Source organism: Triticum aestivum, chromosome 2A (assembly GCF_018294505.1).
Source record: "Triticum aestivum cultivar Chinese Spring chromosome 2A, IWGSC CS RefSeq v2.1, whole genome shotgun sequence".
Classification (NCBI taxonomy): domain Eukaryota; kingdom Viridiplantae; phylum Streptophyta; class Magnoliopsida; order Poales; family Poaceae; genus Triticum; species Triticum aestivum.
In genome coordinates, this window is record NC_057797.1 from 704,035,305 (window position 1) to 704,055,355 (window position 20,051).

At 42.8% G+C, this 20,051-nt stretch overlaps 1 protein-coding gene across 1 annotated transcript; it reads right to left on the reverse strand.

Moving 5' to 3' along the window:
• Positions 1–3,578: 3,578 nt before the first annotated feature.
• LOC123190375 (alpha-mannosidase At3g26720) lies at positions 3,579–18,401 on the reverse strand. The gene is made up of 29 exons (XM_044603002.1): positions 18,069–18,401; positions 17,878–17,961; positions 17,488–17,576; positions 17,210–17,384; positions 16,958–17,077; positions 16,662–16,748; positions 16,509–16,580; positions 11,224–11,337; positions 10,603–10,703; positions 10,410–10,503; positions 10,129–10,296; positions 9,949–10,038; positions 9,802–9,867; positions 9,616–9,672; positions 9,227–9,446; positions 9,001–9,134; positions 8,709–8,780; positions 8,560–8,619; positions 8,381–8,452; positions 7,925–7,972; positions 7,676–7,795; positions 7,346–7,411; positions 5,390–5,502; positions 5,192–5,276; positions 4,719–4,835; positions 4,540–4,635; positions 4,187–4,234; positions 4,035–4,103; positions 3,579–3,934 (listed from the first exon to the last, which is right to left on the reverse strand). Exons 1-29 carry the CDS (start codon positions 18,270–18,272, stop codon positions 3,716–3,718), a joined length of 3,060 nt encoding a protein of 1,019 aa, XP_044458937.1. The 5' UTR covers positions 18,273–18,401; the 3' UTR covers positions 3,579–3,715.
• Between the last annotated feature and the right edge of the window lie 1,650 nt (positions 18,402–20,051).

The window sequence follows — 20,051 nt, forward strand, 5'->3', positions numbered from 1 at the left end:
ATAACTGCAACAACTATGAAGAACTGGCAGTGCTATTGTTTGCAGTAGGCAATGATCCTTTTGTCTGAGTTTCTGTGGTACCTAAAATTTCTGGATTGTGTAATTTGTAGGATCAACAATGCTTCTCTGAATTGATGCTGATTCTTGAAGCACATATACATACATAACTGCTGATGTGGTTGCTCAAGTTTATAATTGTACCATATCCTAGGTTTCCTTTTCTTTGCCCTATTCTTCCTGCCTTTTGTAGGACAAATGCTGGTGCCTCATGTCCATCATCACTGTCAAACAGCAAGCCATGATCTTCTTCATCACATGAAGGACTAAAATCAGGTTTCTCCTCCTCTAAAACACTAGAGTGTGACCTAGTGGTGGGGCATCTCCTGACTTGCAGCTTCTGCCTCTTCTTTGCAGGTTCCTGTATGGGTGATTTTTCTCTTTTAGTTGGAGTACTCCTTTCAGTTGCAACATTCACCTCCTCCTCCTCAAATAGATCCTCAACATCAGTGTCACCCTCATGATGCATGGGTGGTTCCTCTTCTGATTCTTCATCTTCTTCCTCTGCCAGTTTCTTCCCCTCTATTATATTTGTGTGTTTAGCTAAAATGTAGTTATCAGTGTCATATGCACCCTCAGAGTCAGAGTAGCTCCTATATCCCTCCTCTAAAAATTCCTCTTCCTCCAACACAGCTTTCAGCTTCCCCTTGACATTTCTACTCTCTTGTGTGCACATAGCAGTAGGCTGAGTTGGATGCACTATACTACTGCCGCACTGACTTTGAAAAAACTACACCATGATCATCAACAACAAGCCCAACAGGCTCACTGAGATCATAAAAAACAGGTGGTTCATATAAAACTATAGCTAATTCATTTGGTCTCTGATGGATGTTACCCTCACTAACTAAACCTGACTCTGAACTGACGGGTGTTGTTGCCCTAGCTAACAAATTCAGAACTAATGAATCCTCATATTGCTTCTTTAGTTCTTGCAATTTGATGTTCGTGTCAATTAGATCTAGTCCATGCTCTCTCTCAACTCCTGTTGCAGCTTTATTTCTCATGTGATATAGTTCATCATTAAAATTAAATCCTACTACTATCAACAGTGCATACAGGTTCAGAAATGTGACATCTGAGCTGCAAATCTTCCTATCCAAATTATGCCCAGCATTAAAGTGAATCCTAACATCCCATATAGCGTCATCTAACCTACAAGCCACGGCAAAATTGAAATTTTTTCAGTGCTTTAAGAACACTAACCCTAGCCCTATGATTTGAACAGACAGAAGGAAAAAGGAGGGACTTACAGCACTCCATCCGCTCCACTGGTCTAGTGATGGCTTGTGGTTGGGTTGGCCAACCACATCTTAGCGAGCCGCAACCGTTGCTCCATGGACAGGGGCGCCTCCTCCTCCTCCTCTTCCTCGTCGCCGGTGGAGTTGGACGACCTGGAGCAGTCTAGCCCCACGTGGTCATCGCTCCTAGGCCAGGAAGGTCGTCGTAGCCGCCCACGACACCGCCGCCGCCGGGAGTCGCCACAGCCATCGCCTGAGATCCATGGGGAGAAAGGAGATGGAGAGGAAGAAGGAAGGATAGGGTTCGTCTGGTGGGATCCGGCTTGGTTCGACCGAGCCCGCTAAGACCGACCGCGCCGACCTCGTCCTGGTCAGCGCACCGGGCACAGGATGATTGGCCAGCGTGTCGCCTGATAGGTGGGGCTGTGATATCAGATACATGGTTAATATGGAGTTATACTGTTGTCAGCCTTTTTTGTAACGATTAGGCCAAATAGTGGTACTGAACTGTGATATGCACGAGCAATGATACTAACTCGTTACAACGTGCGCAAGTGTGGTATCTCCTTGCAATTAACTCTCATTTTACACTAGGCAACACTGTAGCACCATGACTTCCTTCACAATGTTAGAGGATCCGATTACCAGTCGCTGGTCTAGGGTGAGCCAAGTGAGGGACCAGCGAATCAAGCAGGGCCCAGTGGACAGACAGATCAAGGGAAGGAGTGAGATGCGAGATGAAGGATGCAGTCGACTCGGCGTGATGGACTTTGGCACCACCTGTCAGTGCATGTGCATGTGCGTCTGCGTGTTGGTATTAAGCCAACTCCAACACTACACCCCAAACGGACATCTGTTTTGTTCGGACTTTGTGTGTTTGGGTTGGCAAAACAGACATGCGTGTCCGGATGCGGTCGTCCGGTCGTTGATGCGTCCAATTGGCCACTCCATCCCAAAGTTTGTCAGCATTTGGACTTTCAAAATGAGATCCAAATTTAGACCTAAATAGATACTGCACATATTTTAAAAAGATATATTTTACATAAACGTTCACAATGTCTCAAGGCTGCACATTCAAACTAAACTTATAAAACTATAAAGACATAAAAAAACTAGATTTGGCTATTGCCGCCGTGGCCGTGGCCGTCTTCAGTCACCGCCATTGTCATCCTCGTCATCCTTGGTGAGCTCGATGTAGGGCGGCAACTGCCATAGGTGGGCTGGCGGCCCTGCCGGGCAGGAGGCACCTACACCACCTCTGGTCGTGGCAGATACGGCGACCATGCTCGGTGCCCACCCACGATGGGGCCACGGAGACATACTCCGGCGTGCATGGAAATGTCTCCATCCACGTCCATGACTGGCCCACCAATGCTGGGTTCCAGGCCGCGGCGGTGGGCTCCTCGGACACCTCCTCCATGGCCTTCTCCTTGACCACGGCCAGCAGCTTTGGGATGGCGACATCGCCTACGGCGGAGAGGGCAATCATCTCTTTGAGGCCCTGCCATTGGGCTTCATCGTGCTCCCGGACGGAGTCCTCGAGCGCCCGCCTCATGAGCTCCACCTCCTCCTCGACGGTCATGGGAGGTGGTGGTGGCGGGGAGCGGCGAGGAGGAGGGGGTCGGCGTTAGCCCACGCACGATCGCGCGACCGAGGCAGGCTGAGAGCGCGCCCATGGCGGGCTCGAAGCACGACCGGGAAAGAAGGGTTGCCGCCGTAGGTCGTGCTTGTCATGGAGCCACGTACCCCACAGCGGGGAGTTGATGACGTACCTGGCGTGGTTGACGAGGTCCGGCGGCGGTGGATCTCCTCACAGTGGTCGTGGCTGCTCACGGGATCGGAGGAATGGGCACCTGATCCGCAGAGAGGTGCCAGTTGTTGGGGAGGTGCATGTTGCTCCACGGCAGTGGTGTCCCCATCTCCCAATAGCGCTGGCAGATCTCAGCCTTGACGTACGGCCGAGCGCGCCGCAGGGCCGTCGGCGGGGAGAGGCTAAATGCGGGCATCGCGGAGCTGCTGGAGCGGCGACAGTTGAAGGAGGAACCAACCTCATGGCCATGCTTACCCTTGCGTCCGGGGATCCACTTCCACACCATGGCGGACAACGAGGAGGTGGATGAGAGGAGGAGGAGGCGCGGCCGCCGGAGTTAGGGTTTTCGTGTCGGGGTTCGAGGAGGCACGCGGCTCCGGAAGTGAAAATGTGTGGACTAGGCAGGGAGGATCTTATTCCATCTTTAAGGAGCCGTAACCATCTCGTCTTTCTGAGCAGGACACAAAGCCTAATCGACCAATAAAAACACATAAAAACGAACTAGGACTTAACCTCTAACTACAATATTTTGAGTTTCCGCAAAAGAAAATACAATATTCCGAGTCGCAATAAAACATTACAACACCGACGGTCATCGGCATGCTGCTTAGCCGAGATGTTCGGCGAGTCGGTGGTCAAAGCTAATGACAAATGTGCGGATCTCCATGGGTGCCAGCTCGACGAGGAGCTTGGAAGGATCCACGGGACGTCCACGGACCACATTTTCCTTTGGGGGAGGCCCTCCAACCTTCCACTTCAGCCTCTTCTTCTCCATGGCAGCGCGCTCTTGGTTTGCCGATAGGTTTGTCTCACTGATCTTGTCAATCTGGAGCATTAGGGTTGGAAAGGAAGTGAAAATATTCATCAGGATCCAATCAAAATGTACATAAAAGCATATATATTTAAACAAGTTTAATGAATATCACCTTTTTATTTGGGAATACCCTCTTGAGGTCGACCCTCGCCGGAACTGAGAGATCCTTATGCTCTCCAGCCTACATGCACAGTACAATGTTTACAAAACGTGCAAATTGGATCTGATTGGGGCAAGGGGAAGTAAAGGATCAAGGTTTGAGACCTCGTATAGGTGAGCCAACCGAAGAAGAACACTTCCATCTTCAAGCTCCTGTACAATGCTCAAGCGTTTTAAAACAGTATATGAAACGGTTGTTTATAATGATTGCCACCACAAACGAACCCACGTAGCATTTTCATCAATATTCTGTGGTATCGATAACAGTTGTTGCAGCTAACTCAAACCAGTAGGATAAAAAACTAACTTGCGCCATTGCAAAAAATAAAATAAAAATAAATGCTACACTACTCAGAGTTATCAGATCAGTAATCTCTTGCACAGTCTATACCCAATTTCATTTTCCTTTTATAAGGAGATAAGATAGCAATGGTCCATTCTCCATATACACGACATACCTGGAGAGTAAGCAACGCGATATTTTCAGGAAAGCTGTAAGTTGGATCCATTGCAGAGAATGATGAAACATGCGAATTCACCCAGTTGCTTCCATCCTGAAAAGTACGAGTAGGGAAATGTTCAATACGACAAGAATAGCTGTTTGATCGATCACAAGTGCAACAAAATTTATATATACCTGCTCTTGCTCTGAAAACGCAAGAAGAAGAGGGGAGTACAGTTCCTGACCAAATGTACGACGCCACCTAGCTCCGTCTCCTTGTGGGTCAATTTTGAGATAGTATTTTCCTTCAATCTGTCCATATTGTAATACATTGCTTTATTTAAAGAAGGTTTCCGCACAACATTTGCTTGTAAAGAGGGAACCCTTGTAAATAATACAACAAATAATCGATCTGCTATGGTACATCAAACACCTCTTCAATATATGTGGGAACGGGATTTGGTGAGAGATGAGTAAATTGCTTCCTCTGTAACAAGAGTTGACCAAACCAATGGGCTATACACCAAGAGTTGACCGAACGGAGGCAAAGAAAGAAAGAAATTTTATAAACAATGTAATGATGCCTATATTGCTGATAAGATTATATTTCAGTAGCAAACATCTAATTCTGAATTCCATCCAAAGCACATGGTCAGAAAGATACTTACAACTAGTCCTTCACATTGATCATCCAAACATACTTCTTCATCTAATGCTTCCGCAACACCGCGGCCATCATCATGGACTAGCCTCCTACACAAGGAGTAAGAAATATTTAACGAAGAAGAGGTGGAAAGGAAAAAAAGAACAGCTAAAGGATGAAAGAAGCAAGAAAATACTGTGCAACTGTGCTCCGTGACATGTACCTGTGTAGCATTAGCTCTATTTGTCCATCCTTTATGCTAGAACCTCCAACAGACCTGTCTACGAGTACAGACAACTCTTTGGTGCCATCTTCCACATAAATTCCAAGATTAACCTGAAAATAAATACATAATTATCTATCAATCTGTATACAAATCTGCCCCCACCACAATCTACAAGCAAAACTACAGAATAATTTGCAACTTTGGAGCTGACGATTCCCAATTTTTTCAAATATTGACAAAGTATGAATAACCTCACTCTCAACATTTTAAATTATCAGCCTTCCATAATCACCAATAGCCTCCCACCTACCAAAGCCTTCCAAATACAACTAAATCTTCATTTCCTATGCCACAAATTGTTTTTCGAGGATCAAATTTCTATGTTAGCATCTTGTATGTCACCAAATGCAGAGACTTGCGTCATATGTCATTAAATGTCAAAATTTGTGTGTCTTTTTGGGCTGCGAGATCACATAGCTACACAATTACATCACTACATGTAGAGATAAAGTCCTATTCTTAGGGTGCTAAATAAGTGAAGAAGAGAGTTGCTTTAGCTGTCATTAACTGTCTGTTACCATCTACAGGTAGAGCCAGTGACCAGAAACTTACTCCTTTCTATAACATAGTGCGTATAGATTTTTTTTAAAGCATAGACTTGGTCCCTCAAGACCTTTTTTGGATATTTGGTCCTTCAAGTCTCAAAACTGAACAAGTTTGGTCCAAAAACAGATTTTGACCATGTTGACTAGGGTTGACCAATGAACAGTAAATTTGAAAAAATAGTAAAACAATTCAAAAAAAAACTTTTTTTTGGCATCCAATATGCTCAAGTTCTGAAGGTGCGTGTAAATTTTCATTGTGTGGACACTCAAGGAGCTCATGGCAAAAAAAAAATACAAATCTACTCTAGTTGAACGTAAATTAAAAAACAATAGGTCAAAAATTCAAAAAATCTTAAATTTTGTGGGAACCAAAATTCTTGGGTGCGCTAGGTTCATAAAATTTGTGTGGTGTTTTGACATACGAGGAAATCGTGGCAAAAAACAAATTTTGACTCACAAAAAAAGCCAAAATATTTTTTTGCTAGAGCTCCTCGGATGTTATTTGAGAACAAAACTTTACACGCACCTAGCACACCCAATCATCTTAGTTGCCACAAAATTTCAGACTTTTTTGATTTATTTTTTGCTATTGTTTTGAATTTACAGTTCAGGTAGTCGATTTGTATATATATTTTTTTTGCCACGAGCTCGTCGAGTGTCCAAACACTATGAAAATTTTCACGCACCTTAAGAAGTTGAGCATATTGGATGACAAAAAAATCAGATTTTCTTTTATTTGTTAGCTATTTTTTGAATTTACTGTTGATCGGTCAAACCTGGTCAATGTGGTCAAACCCGTTGAACGTGGTCAAAATCTGGTTTTGGACCAAACTTGTCGGGTTTTGAGACTTGAAGGATCAAATGTTTACCAGAAAATCTTGAGGGATCAAGTCTATACTTTTAGGGAACTTGAGGGACCAAAAACATGCTTTTCTCTTTTTTGAAAAGGCAAATTTTGCAAACTTCGATCAAGTTTATAGAGAAACTATTTATACCTACAATACCAAAATTATAAAATATGAAACTACATCTTTATGATAAATCTAATGATATATCTTTGGCATTCTAGATGTAAATATTTTTCTCCACAATCTTGGTCGAAGTTTGTGAGGTTTGACTTTTCAAGAAATATGTATGCACTACATTATGAAACAGAGGGAGTATCAATTACAAAGCAAACAAAAAATTCTCGACAAACAAAATACCTAATAAACTGAGGGGGAAATGCAAAGTGAACTCTGAACTACTTTCAGATGTTCACTCAATGACGGAAAACAATGAAAGAAGCCATTTCTTAGTGATACTAGTAAGCTTCCTTGTTTAAAATATAGAGCAAACAGGAGTTCACCGGATAATAGTTTCCTGCAATGGGTTGGTTTACTTCAATCTTCCACTCTGAGCGATAATCCCGTACCTGAAAGAAAAAGGGTATCTTGTATACTAAAATAGGTAGTATAACATAATGGTGCACCATAACAACACGTATTTTATGTTGCAGCTGCAGTAATCCTCTATAACATTGTTAGATTCTTCCCTCGAAACTAGCACAAGAATCATTAATACAGTTATTTGTGCACTATTTTTTGTGCTCACTGCATTTATTAGAAAGGCAATAGACATTTTTTGTCTTTTTTTTCTTTTTTGGAAAGGGTCAAGTGCTAGTGCTAGTGAATCATACCCTTTTGATGAAATCACGTCCACTGGAATCGGTATAAAATGTTCTGTCTGTTGCCATGCTAGTAATAATTTCAGTTGATAGTTCTTTTCCATTTCCATCGTCTACTGGTATTGGTCCAATCTATGAATAAAAACAATTATTAATGAGATGTTAGAAATATGTAATGGCATAAAAGAAACAAGACGAACTAATTATTATGCAAAATGTGAAGGCCTCAAGAAGAAACCAATCCAAGGTGCAATTACTCACTATGAACTCGGTTTCCACATAGTCCTTTTCCTTGTAAACTCTAGTGATCTGTACGAAGATAAGAAAGACTATATCAATTATCAAGCATACAAAAGTAATTTAAGTCAATTAACAAGGAATGAAAAAACAGAAAAGTCCATATTCTTGGCACTATCAAGTATCAACCTCAATTTATTTTAGATATGCAATTTCACCAAAAGGCATACACATCAGTATTTGCCTGATCTAATCAAAAGATGTTGAATGGACAATAGTAAGTCTAATGAGTCTAAGGTGTACGCTAATTCAGAATGAATAGCATTACAATCAAAAATTTCAAATGAATTACGGTACTGTTGCTGTAGTGACAGAGATGTGTGCTAGAAATTCGTTGAGAACCTTAAGATCTGGCAAAAAAAGGAAGCAAGTAAATCCCCATGAGTGGTGGTTCAAACAAACAGTATTCATATTATTAACCTGGTATATCCATGAATTAATCTGCTGATGCACTTCATCCAATATGGGCCCGCGCAGAATCGTGGGAGGAACCTTGAAGTGGGAAACATAATTTCACGTCAGACCGATAATGAATCTTTTTTAAAGATCTCCTGTTATCCATTCACTATTTTAGAGATACTTTGGTCCCTTCTTCATACCTGACCATCAGTTTTGATAGGAACGGAACCGTTGGGGCGAAATATGTATGCTCCTGAAGCCTACGGTCCAGGAAAAAGAAAGCAGATGCCAGTATTAGTAATTTCTACTTTTGAGGTAAAATATATTATTTGTCGAATCCCTAGTGCACCTGAGGATCATCTCCATCTCCATGATCTTGTCCTATGTAATACTTGTACTTCTGCTTGAAATTTTCTTCAACCTTGAAATATGTTAATGGTTCTTGAGTACAAGTGATTCTAGATAACATGCAAAACAAAAAGCGAAATTTGATATCCAATACCACAGTGGACATATGAGCTGCTAGGGAAGATAACCGTGGGTAATCTTAGCATACAACTTCTGTACTACTTAAGATGAAAGCAAGGCAAGAGGTAAAACTGTTTCAGATTAGAAGTAATGCTTAGGAATTGGCAAATTACCCGAGTCTTGCTATCGGAGTACCGGGATAATGCTCCAGCTGCATCATATTGAAGTTTCAAATGCCCTTGCCCAACTTGCAGATTCCTACTTTTACTTCCCTGAGGGTATAGAGTGGATGGCGAAGAGATAGATGCTGAAATGTATATAATGTGACAGAAAAATTGTCAAACTTCTGAGTGATGCTTTCTATTTTGCTGCATATCAAGATGAAAGATATGAATTCACCTGATCTCTTTCCGCTCGAAACAAAATAAGTGTTAAAACCAAGTGGTGGTACCGAAGCAGAAAAGGCAACCCAAAACTTAGGTTTTGAAGCAGGCGATGTGCCCAAATAAGCTTTGACATGTTTGTCCCGTAGGTACGATGAGGCATTAGCTATTGGCAGAAGTTGCGATTCAATTTCTCTTCCCTTAGAATCATGAACAACAATTGAGTCACTCATGACCTGTTAATTTTACAAAGAGGCCAATTTAGTTCTCATTCTATAATATAGAAGTTTCATGGTAGTGGCACTATTCATAAGCACATATATTCATATACAGAATAGATGGATGTATGAATGATCAATAAAAACCAACAAAATATCATGTTTTCAGGGAACGAAATTTGCATACTGGTATGCGGAGGACATCCTCTCGTTCCCATCCAAGAGAGTTGTACACAAGAACAACCTGTAACGAAAAGATGAAAACACCATATTAGATGTTGCATGGGTTTACTTGCGAAGAAAGTATCATGGATTATTTAAAACCTATAAAATTTCATCTTAAAAAGAGCCATGAGTTAAGAACAGAACTCACCAAGCTTTTGCCTTGAGAAAAGTTCTTCTCGGAAAGGGGACAATATGTAATATTCAGGAGAGGACACTGAAAAAAGAGATCAGTAAACAAAGTCATTTAAGTTTTAACTAAAGAGGGAACTTTGTTAAAGAAAACCTGCAAACCGACCTGCCCAAAATTTGTCGTTGGGGACGAACAACGAGAATTTGAGCCTGACTCACTCAAGCAAGCAAGAGAAGTCGAAACCAGTTCCTCCGCCTGGAAAAGAATCAAACCAAATTAAACAATCCATTAAATCCCAAAAGAAATCATCAAATACGAATTACATCAATTTTCTCGATTAGTTACTTTCTTATAGCCAATCGATAGTCTCTTCGCATAATCATCTGCAACGTGTTGCTTCTCTGTTCCTGTAACAGCATCATGGTGCTGGACAAGAGCTAGAGCATCTCCTAAACTATCTGTTGTGAAACCTGACTTGCCTCTCCCAATGAAGAACTCCAGCTGCCTAGCTGCCTGAAAGTGAAAACATATTGACCTTTAAGGAAGAACACCACCAAGTGACCAAGACATTATATCATTTGGTGTTGGATATCTGGAGGGCAACATTAAAATAGTAGGTAAACTACCAAGTAATATCCACTCATGATGCGGACATATCGTTTTAAGGCGGGTCTGCTTGTGAAGTAACCTGTCCAGTATGCATTGCGCCTATCTGCATATCTGACCGAAGACACACAGCCATATGAACGTTAAGGAACAAAATACAAAAGCAACGTTTTAATTGTACTAATTATGAATATACTCCAAGATAGAACATACGGAAAGAAATCGTTTGTCTTGAGAGGCCATGGCTCATTTGCAGAAAATTTTGCATCAGTGTAAATGGAAGGTGTGGAGTACAGAGCATTCACACGGCCATCCTGAGGTATGGTCAAACAGAACAATGGTGAATTATAATGTGTTAATAGGTATTTTACATAAAATTTAAGCATTATTTACTTATTTACCAATTTAAAATGCTCAAAATAAATCAATTATATCCTTATCTAAAGCAAAAAAAATCAAATGCATCCCATGGCATGTTCCCATAGTGTGAGAAGACTGGAAGCATTTCAAATGTATTTCATGATTTAGAACAGAGACAATCGTGATGGTGATAGCTCACGAGATATGATTCAGTAGTGTTGTGATTATAAGTTTGTCATATAGCTATGAAGTTACTAAAGAAATACACCATCTGCTTCAGAATATAAGCAGTTTAGGTCCTTTGTACTTCCCGTCAACTTCTACAATAGAACCAAGTCCTTTTCGCAAAAAGACAAAGTACCACTTGGACCATATTTCTTAAGTACTCGTATGTTGTTTCGAACAAACACAAGTATATATTTCGAAAATCTAGTGATATCAATTTGATATTGTCATTCCAGGCTCATCATTTACCTTGTTCACATAATGAATTAATCTATCCATCTGTCTGAACCAACTTTCTGCGTATTGATATTTGAAGTCTGTTCCCATTGTAAACATGATATGGTTTGTCCTTGTGATATTTGCCTACAAAAAAATATAACGAATATAAATTACGACAAACACATGTACACACGTGAGCAATGCATGTCTGAACATAAGTGATTTTGGTAAAAGAAGAAAAGCATTAGACTGCATTACGAAAAGAAATGCAAAAGAATATGGTCTATGAATGAATTCAGAAATGAATATTATTGTTGTACAAAAAGAAATATTACAAGTGTTATCCCTATTGGTTGGTGACCAAAATTGTAAAAACAAAGGAAATTAACCAGCGGGCTCCACATTCAATTATTTACTTTAGTTTTCTTTCTCTCCTGCCCTCTTTCTAGACCCATCTCCAAGCCGCTGCGCGTCCTTGATGGTCACTGTTCACACGAATCCCACTGTCTCAACTGTTAGATTGAGTATGCGAGCAATCAGGATTGATGCTTTAGATTCACTCAAAACTGATACACTGTATACCGGTGTAGGTATAAGTAGAACAACAACTTTTAAGTATGAAACGATGCGGTTTAAATAACAGGAAATCAATTTGTAGAATGGTATGCATTTGGCTTATCAGCAAAACCATGTGCACGCCATCAGATCGGCCTCACTATCATCATATTTTCCACCAGCCACATGATCGACTTATTCTAGGTCCTTCCCTACTGCTGGCCTCGCACTATTTTTGGAAATTACAACCACCACCCATGGGACCTTGGAATGGGTTTGCCGTGCACCTAGGATTATCTATATCTATAACTATAGTACTATATAGTGTACCAGTTTTAAAATTTTGAAATTTTGAATCCGAAGCCTTCACCAGTAGAAAAAGGGGCTTTGGTTCGGCCAGAAAAGAGTATTAGTACCGGTTGCATTACGAACCGGGACTAATGTGAGCATTAGTCCCGGTTCGAGCGGCTAGGGCACCGTACAGGCATTACTCCCGGTTCAAATGGGGCCTTTAGTCCCGGTTGGTGCCACCAACCGGGACTAAAGGGTGCGATGCCCATTAGTACCGGTTCGTGGCACAAACCGGTACTAAAGGTACCTTTAGTACCGGTTCGTGGCACAAACCGGTACTAAATTTTCAAATCCTACCCCCCCTCCCCTTGTATCGCCTTTTCAGTTTTGTAAAAAGCAAAAGAAAATGATAAAACTTAAAAAGTTAAAATCCTTCGAGATGTAGTTATGTTACTACATCTACTAGTTAGGAAAATTTAAAAACTTAAAATTGGACATGTTTTGCAAAAAGTGTAGGGAAAATGTAAAACGGCTATAACTTTTGCATACGATGTCAGAAAAAAATGTATAATATATCAAAATGTTCAGCACGAAAATCCGCATCCGGTTTTGACAGCCTACGGCCTGTTTGCAAATCTTTAGAATCCTCAAATTCTAAAAGGAAAAAAAGTTATGCTCAAATTTCAGTTTTTTTGGATTTTCGTTAAATCTGATCAAACTATGGTCAAACTACTTATTCAAGAAGTATTAGTGTTAATAAATAATTATTCAAGAATATTAGTGTTACTAAATAATTATTTCAATTTTTTTGAATTTTTGTCAAACTTTGGTCAAACAATGGTCAGACTACTAATTCAAGAAATATTAGTGTTACTAAATAATTATTGTTTTTTAGAATGATAGTTTCAAACTCAAACAGTGAAATGTGTGACTTGATGCTCAAGCTAAACTCCTGAGGGTTAATAGGATTGACATCTTAATATTGTCAAGAAAACAACAAGTGCAGACTTGGAAACGAGGGAGAATAGAACCCGGAAGTTAAGCGTGCTCAGGATGGGGTAGTGAGAGGATGGGGGACCGTTCGGGAAGTTAGATGATTTGGAATGATGAGGGGTGATTAGAGATTAGAGGTTAAATTGAGCAGTGACGAGGGCTGATTAGCATAGATTAAAATAGCCCGTGAAATAGCCGCGATAGCTGCGCTATGGCTGCCCAGAGCCTCGTCGCTACGCTATGGCTGCTGCCGCGAAATCCTCCACATATCCCTCTAAATGGTTCAAAAATCAGCAAAACCCTCCAGAATCATCTCTCCCACCAGAAAAATTTCCGCTATTTGCCGTGGCCGCTATAGCTGCTGGGAGAGGCCGCCGCGAAATCGTTTCTCCCGCGATTTTAATCTATGCTGATTAGAGATTAAAATAATTAAGAAATTTGAAAATTCAGAAAAAAAATCAAAAACAAAATTTTAAAAAAATTCAAAAAAATCATAAAATTTTCTTTAGTACCGGCTGGTGGCACCAACCGAGACTAAAGATGGACCTCCACGCAGGGGCCACGTGGAGGGCCTTTAGTCCCGGTTCGTATAAGAACCGGGTCTAAAGGGGGGGCTTTAGTAACGACCATTTAGTCCCGGTTCCAGAACCGGAACAAATGGCCTTTTTTCTACTAGTGCTTGAATGTGATACCAGCCATTGATTGATGCTAATCCAATGGTCTAGGTTGTTGGGATTCGCATCTACAGAACCTAAATGTACCCAGATGTGTCTACATTCTTCTGGAACCAGCAGCGCGTCAGTATGATCTGTCCACACACAGTGAGCTCACAATCTCACCTAAGATTATTCGTAATATCATAAGAAAGAGAGAAAACACCCAAAACAAGATCGTTGCCCATATTTTGTTCCTATGAAGTTGTGTCATGCAATTGGAATTCCAACTTAAACATGCTTTGCACGTATCGGAGTACTATTTCTAACAAAGAAGAGGAGATTTGCTTGTGCTAGCGGTTCCGCAGGCGTAGGTTTAGAAAAGATAGTCTTGCAGCATCTCCAAGCGGACCACATCCCCCCACACAGACATACTTCTCCCTATATGTCCAGATAGATAGTCCGTATCCCATGCGGATCCCCAAACTCTGCCAATATTTTTAGGTTGTCTGGCACCCCTCAAACCCAGCCCATCCATGAGGCAGCCGACTGACAGACACATGCGAAAACCCATCTGTCCTTCAGGGAGGTCATAGGTTTGGTGCCCTCATTCATGGTTAGCGCGCTACCCGAGGGGCCAATCCCCGGCTATTTAAGCCAACCGGTGAGGACAAACCCTAGCCGCCCCTATTTCCTTCCCTTTCCTCCCATCTGCATTGCCACCGCTTCCCCGTTTGCATCCCATTCCGCTCTGACATTGCTATCCTCCATGGTCCGCGAGAAGGTCATCTATCACTAAATGCTTACGTCAGAGCACCGGATGGAGATCGCGACGAAGATGCGTGTTGCCGAGGTACCGAGCACCGCCCACATTGCGCCTGGCCTACCTCCGGGCGCTCTAGACCCGAGCTTGAAGAAAGAGGAGGAGGAGGGACCATGGAGGCTGACCCCATGGCCCGAGGTGGAGGAGCCGTTCCATCTCGCCAAGCCATGGAGGCGAATTACCTCGCGACAGAGGTGCAGATGGAGGTCGAATGTGCGGGTGCTTCCGCCTTCATGTCACTCGTTGCCGATCTCACCTTGGTGGACGAGAACCAGGCCATCCTCAAGTCGCCCCAGTCCGAGCGGGAGGTGGCGGCGAACCATCATGTTATCCACCTCTTCGACGTTCGGCAAGAGCGGCTGTTCCCGGACGAGGAGGAGGAGACACCCTCGATTCACCCTGCCGTCAATGACCATGAGACCGGCGGCTCCGACAAGGAGGTCATTGACATCGACTTTGGACGATGAGTAAGATTAGGGTAGTTATTGTTTTGCATGTAGCTATTTTTTTTCTATGTATGGTGCACTACGATATGATGAAATCGACGTTGCATGGTGTTGTATCTATATCTATATCTGTACCAATATAAAAAGACCCAAAGGGGCAGATCCAATTAATCTCGGTCATCAAATCATGCCAATCCAACGATCTAGACTGCTTCAATGTCAAGCGCTCAACACGTTTAGCGTGTAATTAATTCCATGCCAAATATAATGTTAATCACATAATAACATGCAAATAATATCCTACTTAATATTCGCATGCACTTAATATACTTCCAAATTAAGGGTTAGATATGACGGGGGGTGGGGGGAGGAGGGGGCGGCTGCGGACACAGACAAAAGAGAGGCGAGGCAGCGTTGTCCACGGACGTATAAAATTTGCTATGTACATTTGGAGGTGCTCTTAAAATAATAGCTTTTCAGCATGAAATGCTTAGGTCGAAGTAACATTGAAATCTGAAGCTGCATTTTCAACGTTAGGTATGAACTTGTGACTGTAAAATCCAGATGGCCATTCTAATTTGATAAAAAAAATTGTAGTAGACCAATGGATTCTCATCCAGCATGAAGATATATAGGAGACACTCCCTTAAAAACATAAGTAGTACAGGATTTATCAAAAAAAGAAGAGTTAATTACACAAAACCACAACTTCAGGTTAACTTATAACACTTTACCACAACTTTTGAGTTTTTAAATAAAAAACCACAACTTCAAGTCAATTTATAACACTTTACCACAACTTTTGAGTTTCTTTAACACAAAACCACAACTTCTGAACTAATTCTCAACATTGAGCCTAAATCTATCGGTCAACTTCTTTTAATAGCCAATCTGATTGATTGGGCCCACATGTTAGGACCTAAGTTGGAAAAAGGTGGCATGTGCGCATCTCCTATGTGGCCTACCATTTCCTCCTCTTGCCATCCCGTACCGGCGCTATCAACTCCACCGACGCATTGAGCAGGGAGCTGGTTGTTGGTGGGGTGGTCGAAATTCTGCGATAGGATGATCACTCCAAGCATCCTTGAAGGCGAGGTTCCTAGTGTCGCAAAGCCGCACCCGTCCGGACTATGGCATGGTCAGGCGGGGCACGCGAACTAGACAGAGAGGTCTTGGGGAGCTGCAGGTGAACGCATCGTCGAGGATACGATGATGTCGTATGCAGACTGCTATGTTACACATATCCAGTCAGCGCCACGTAGGAGGGAACTTGCTACCTAGAGCCTGACATGTGGGCCAAATCATTCAGATTGGCTATTAAAGTAGTTGACCGATAGATTTTGGCTCAATGTTGAGAATTAGTTTAGAAGTTATGGCTTTGTATTAAAAAACTCAAAAGTTGCGGTAAAGTGTTATAAGTTGCCCCGAAGTTGTGGTTTTGCGTTAAAAAACTCAAACGTTGTGGTAAAGTGTTATAAGTTATCCTGAAGTTGTGGTTTTGTGTAATTAACTCAAAAAAGAAAACATATAGGAGACCTAATGACCCTAATGTACCTGTGCCAGCGCTGCAGCAACAAAAGCATTCACCCGTTCTTCAACATTGTAATCAAAAAGAAGGGGATCATCCTACACAGATAAAAGTGATGAAGAATTGGATTATTCCTGGTGTTGACTGAACTAACATATCTGAAGTTCTCGTTAATTTACCTGGACAACAGGGGACTCAGCACCAATCTCAAAATAAAACTCACCAGTTGGTGGTTCATAACCACCTGGGAAGATACCAGTAAAAATCTGAAAGAAAAATGAGCATAACAATAAGGGAACTGTTACAAAATATATATGCTTTTCTATGGTCATGGTTTTCATTTGGAACATGCCACCTCGTGCGGTGAACTGCATGCCGCTCGCAGCGAGAAATACTGCGAAGACGACCCCATGATCATCAAAGTGATTCACAGCACTCACATAGTTACATTACGCAAAAGGAAAATGCTACTCACATCAGCTGATGAGCCAAAGGTCTTAGAGCTCCTCCATACGACCTCAAGCTCTTTGGTCCCCTTCCTCCTTTTGTGATCTTGGTAATCAATCCGGGAGAAATACAAGGCATCAAATCCTACCTGAATGAAAGACAGTAAAATGTGGTTCATATAATAGTGGACCATATAAGGAACTTTGACTTAGTTTTCTTTTCTCCTGTGAAGCATCGTCAAAGTCACACAAAATCTGAAAGCATGGCATAAATGGATTACCTGTGCGCCGAGGAGGTAGGCCTGAACTGCAGAGTGCCCAAACGGATCAATCTGCCAGCCGATCCTTGGGATCTGGCCGAACTCCTCCTTGATGAATCTGTGCCCCAGCGTGGTTTGATCAATCATGTCAATGTAGTGCACGGTCGCCTCGTCGTGCATGCACATGCCCCCATTTCTTCAGCGTCGATGGATCACAAGGAGGGATATGCCATCAGTCAGATATAGAACAGAGACATGGTTGCCAAAACGGAAGTTGTTGAAAGAGCTAGCTAGCGTACATGAATTCCAACTGTCCGGAGCTGACGAGCCCCTTCACCGTATCCTTGATACTGTCGCTCTGCTGCCTCCACCATCTCTGGAAAAACGCCTGCAGCCAACCAACCATTCATATATAAACAGTTAATTACTGAAGAAAAATCACAGCATCAGACCCAAAAATGAACCCACATTGTAACACCATCCGTGCCATTTGGTTGTAGAATGAATTGAAACAGCCGGGTTGCAAAGCAAGAAACAGAGCGGTTACAGGTGGTAACATTGCTCTGCATCCTCCCCTCCCAGGTCCCAATTCTACAGCAACAATCCCTTCTAGTATAAGATATCATATGATACGCACACTCGTGCGTATTCGAGGAATTCTACAGCAACAATCTTGACAGGCTGCTTACCTGCTCGACGTAGATGAACTTGCGGTTCTCGTCCTTGAGCAGCGCCGGCACGAGCGAATCCAGCACGTTCTGAACGCACGCGACCTGCCACCAAAAACACCCACATTCGGCTTCAACCAAGTCGACGGACGGAAAACAGGGGTAACAAAAGGAAAAATCTGGGAGAACATTTGGAGCGGCAGAAGTCGAACCTGGATGGAGTTGTTGGAGCCGACGTAGTACTGGTCGACGGTCTTGAGCCAACCGACGTCGTCATGGGTGTGGGGGACGACGTGCACGTTCAGCTTCCCGTCCACCACCCCCGCCGACGTGTTGTAGGGGATGTACACCCCCTCGCAGCCGCCGCCGGGCCCGAGCAGGACGGCGAGGAGGAGGGCGAGCCGGACGGGGGCCATGGGCGCCGGCGCCGGCGCGGCCACTCAGGAAGTCTCTCAGAGAGAGAGAGAGAGAGAGCGGTGGGGTCGGTGGCGGGTTGCGAGAGTGACGACTGACGACTCACTGACTGCGTACCCCGGCCGGCGGCGGCGGGCCAAGTCGACTAGCTACTTTGTAGTGAGGGTCGAGGAGTGTAGCTGTGTAGGTGCAGGTGGCCGCATCCATGCTGTGCCACGTCGGCTTCGACGGAGATGCACATGCTGTTGCATCTCTACGGCAGAGTATAATAATTTATCCTCTGATGACACTGTTGGGAAGTGTAAAATAGGGAAGGCGAGTCAGAGATCCGGCACGGTTCTCAGAATACTGTAGATTATGAATTGATTCAAATCACATCCCCTAAGGGCACGTCCCCTAAAACGGACCAGACCGGACTGAGGCTGAACACTGATACGGAAACCGACCATCCAAAAACTTATCATAAACTCTGATCACATTTGATGCATATTTAAATAAACTGGATAGATTTTATTTAAATTTAGATGACTCTTACATGAAAGAACCGGATGGTTTTCATCTAAATAGGAGCATATTCATTATATTTTTGACATATTTCAACCAAATTATAGCGGATCGGTACGCACACGGTCAGGGCACACGCAAAGCTCCCCCGATTTGCTTCCTGTTTGGTTGGAAACGGACATCCGGACCGGTCCACGGATAGATGAGATATCACATTAGATGACAAAACACGTCCAAACAGCTTGATACGGACGAATGCGGGCGATTTAAAAGTCAGTGCTGGAGATACCCTAAGATCTCAATCCAATAATTATAGTGAGGTCCTCCCGTCTTTCACGAATTACGGCCGTCTCCTTCTGATTCGAGGAATTACACTCATGACCCTGCAATTACACGTATTTAAGTGTCAGATAGACAAATATTATAACTTTTAGTGGATAAGTTGGATGGAAATTAAAACATGACTAAGCATAAAGATGAAGGCAAACTATCATGTGATGTGATATCCAAGAGACAAACAAGGGACTCTCTCAAACAGGAACATGTATATGTCCGCTTAGTAGCCTGTATCATGTATGTGATTGGTTAAGTGCATGTTTGGACTCTCTCAAAGTCCCTTGTTTGTCTCTTGGATATCAAAAATCGTACATCCAGACTGCTAAGCGGATATCAAAAATCGTACATCCAGACTGCTAAGCGGATATCAAAAATCGTACATCCAGGTTCTTGTTGGTGACAAAAGTGGTCCGGACACTGCGGTCCAAATATATAGTGAATGCTTGAGAGTCCGTGTCTAAGGGCATTTCCAAAACAGAACCGCAAACGGCCTGCATCCGTTTGGATCGCGCTGTTCGGACCGCCTTTTGTCCCGGCTCCAGATGGCCTTTAGTCCCGGTTCTGGAATCGGGACAAAAGGGTCGGGACTAAAGCCGCCCCCCCCCTTTAGTTCCGGTTGTTTTACGAACCGGGACTAAAGACCCTCCATGTGGCTGCTCTCTGTGCGTGGGCTGGAGAATACCAACTGGGACTAAAGGAAAAAAATCATTTTTTAATTGATTTGTTTTCAATTTTCTTCTGATTTTCAAATCTTTGAACTATTTGACATTATAATCTCTAATCACCCCTCCTCACTGCTTCAGAATTTAATCTCTAATCTCTAATCAGCACTCATTCCAAATCGTCTAACTTCTCGGCCGGTCACCCATCCTCTCACTACTCCAGCCCGAGCACGCTTAACATTTTGGTTCTATCTCCCCTAGTTTCCAAGTCTGCACTTG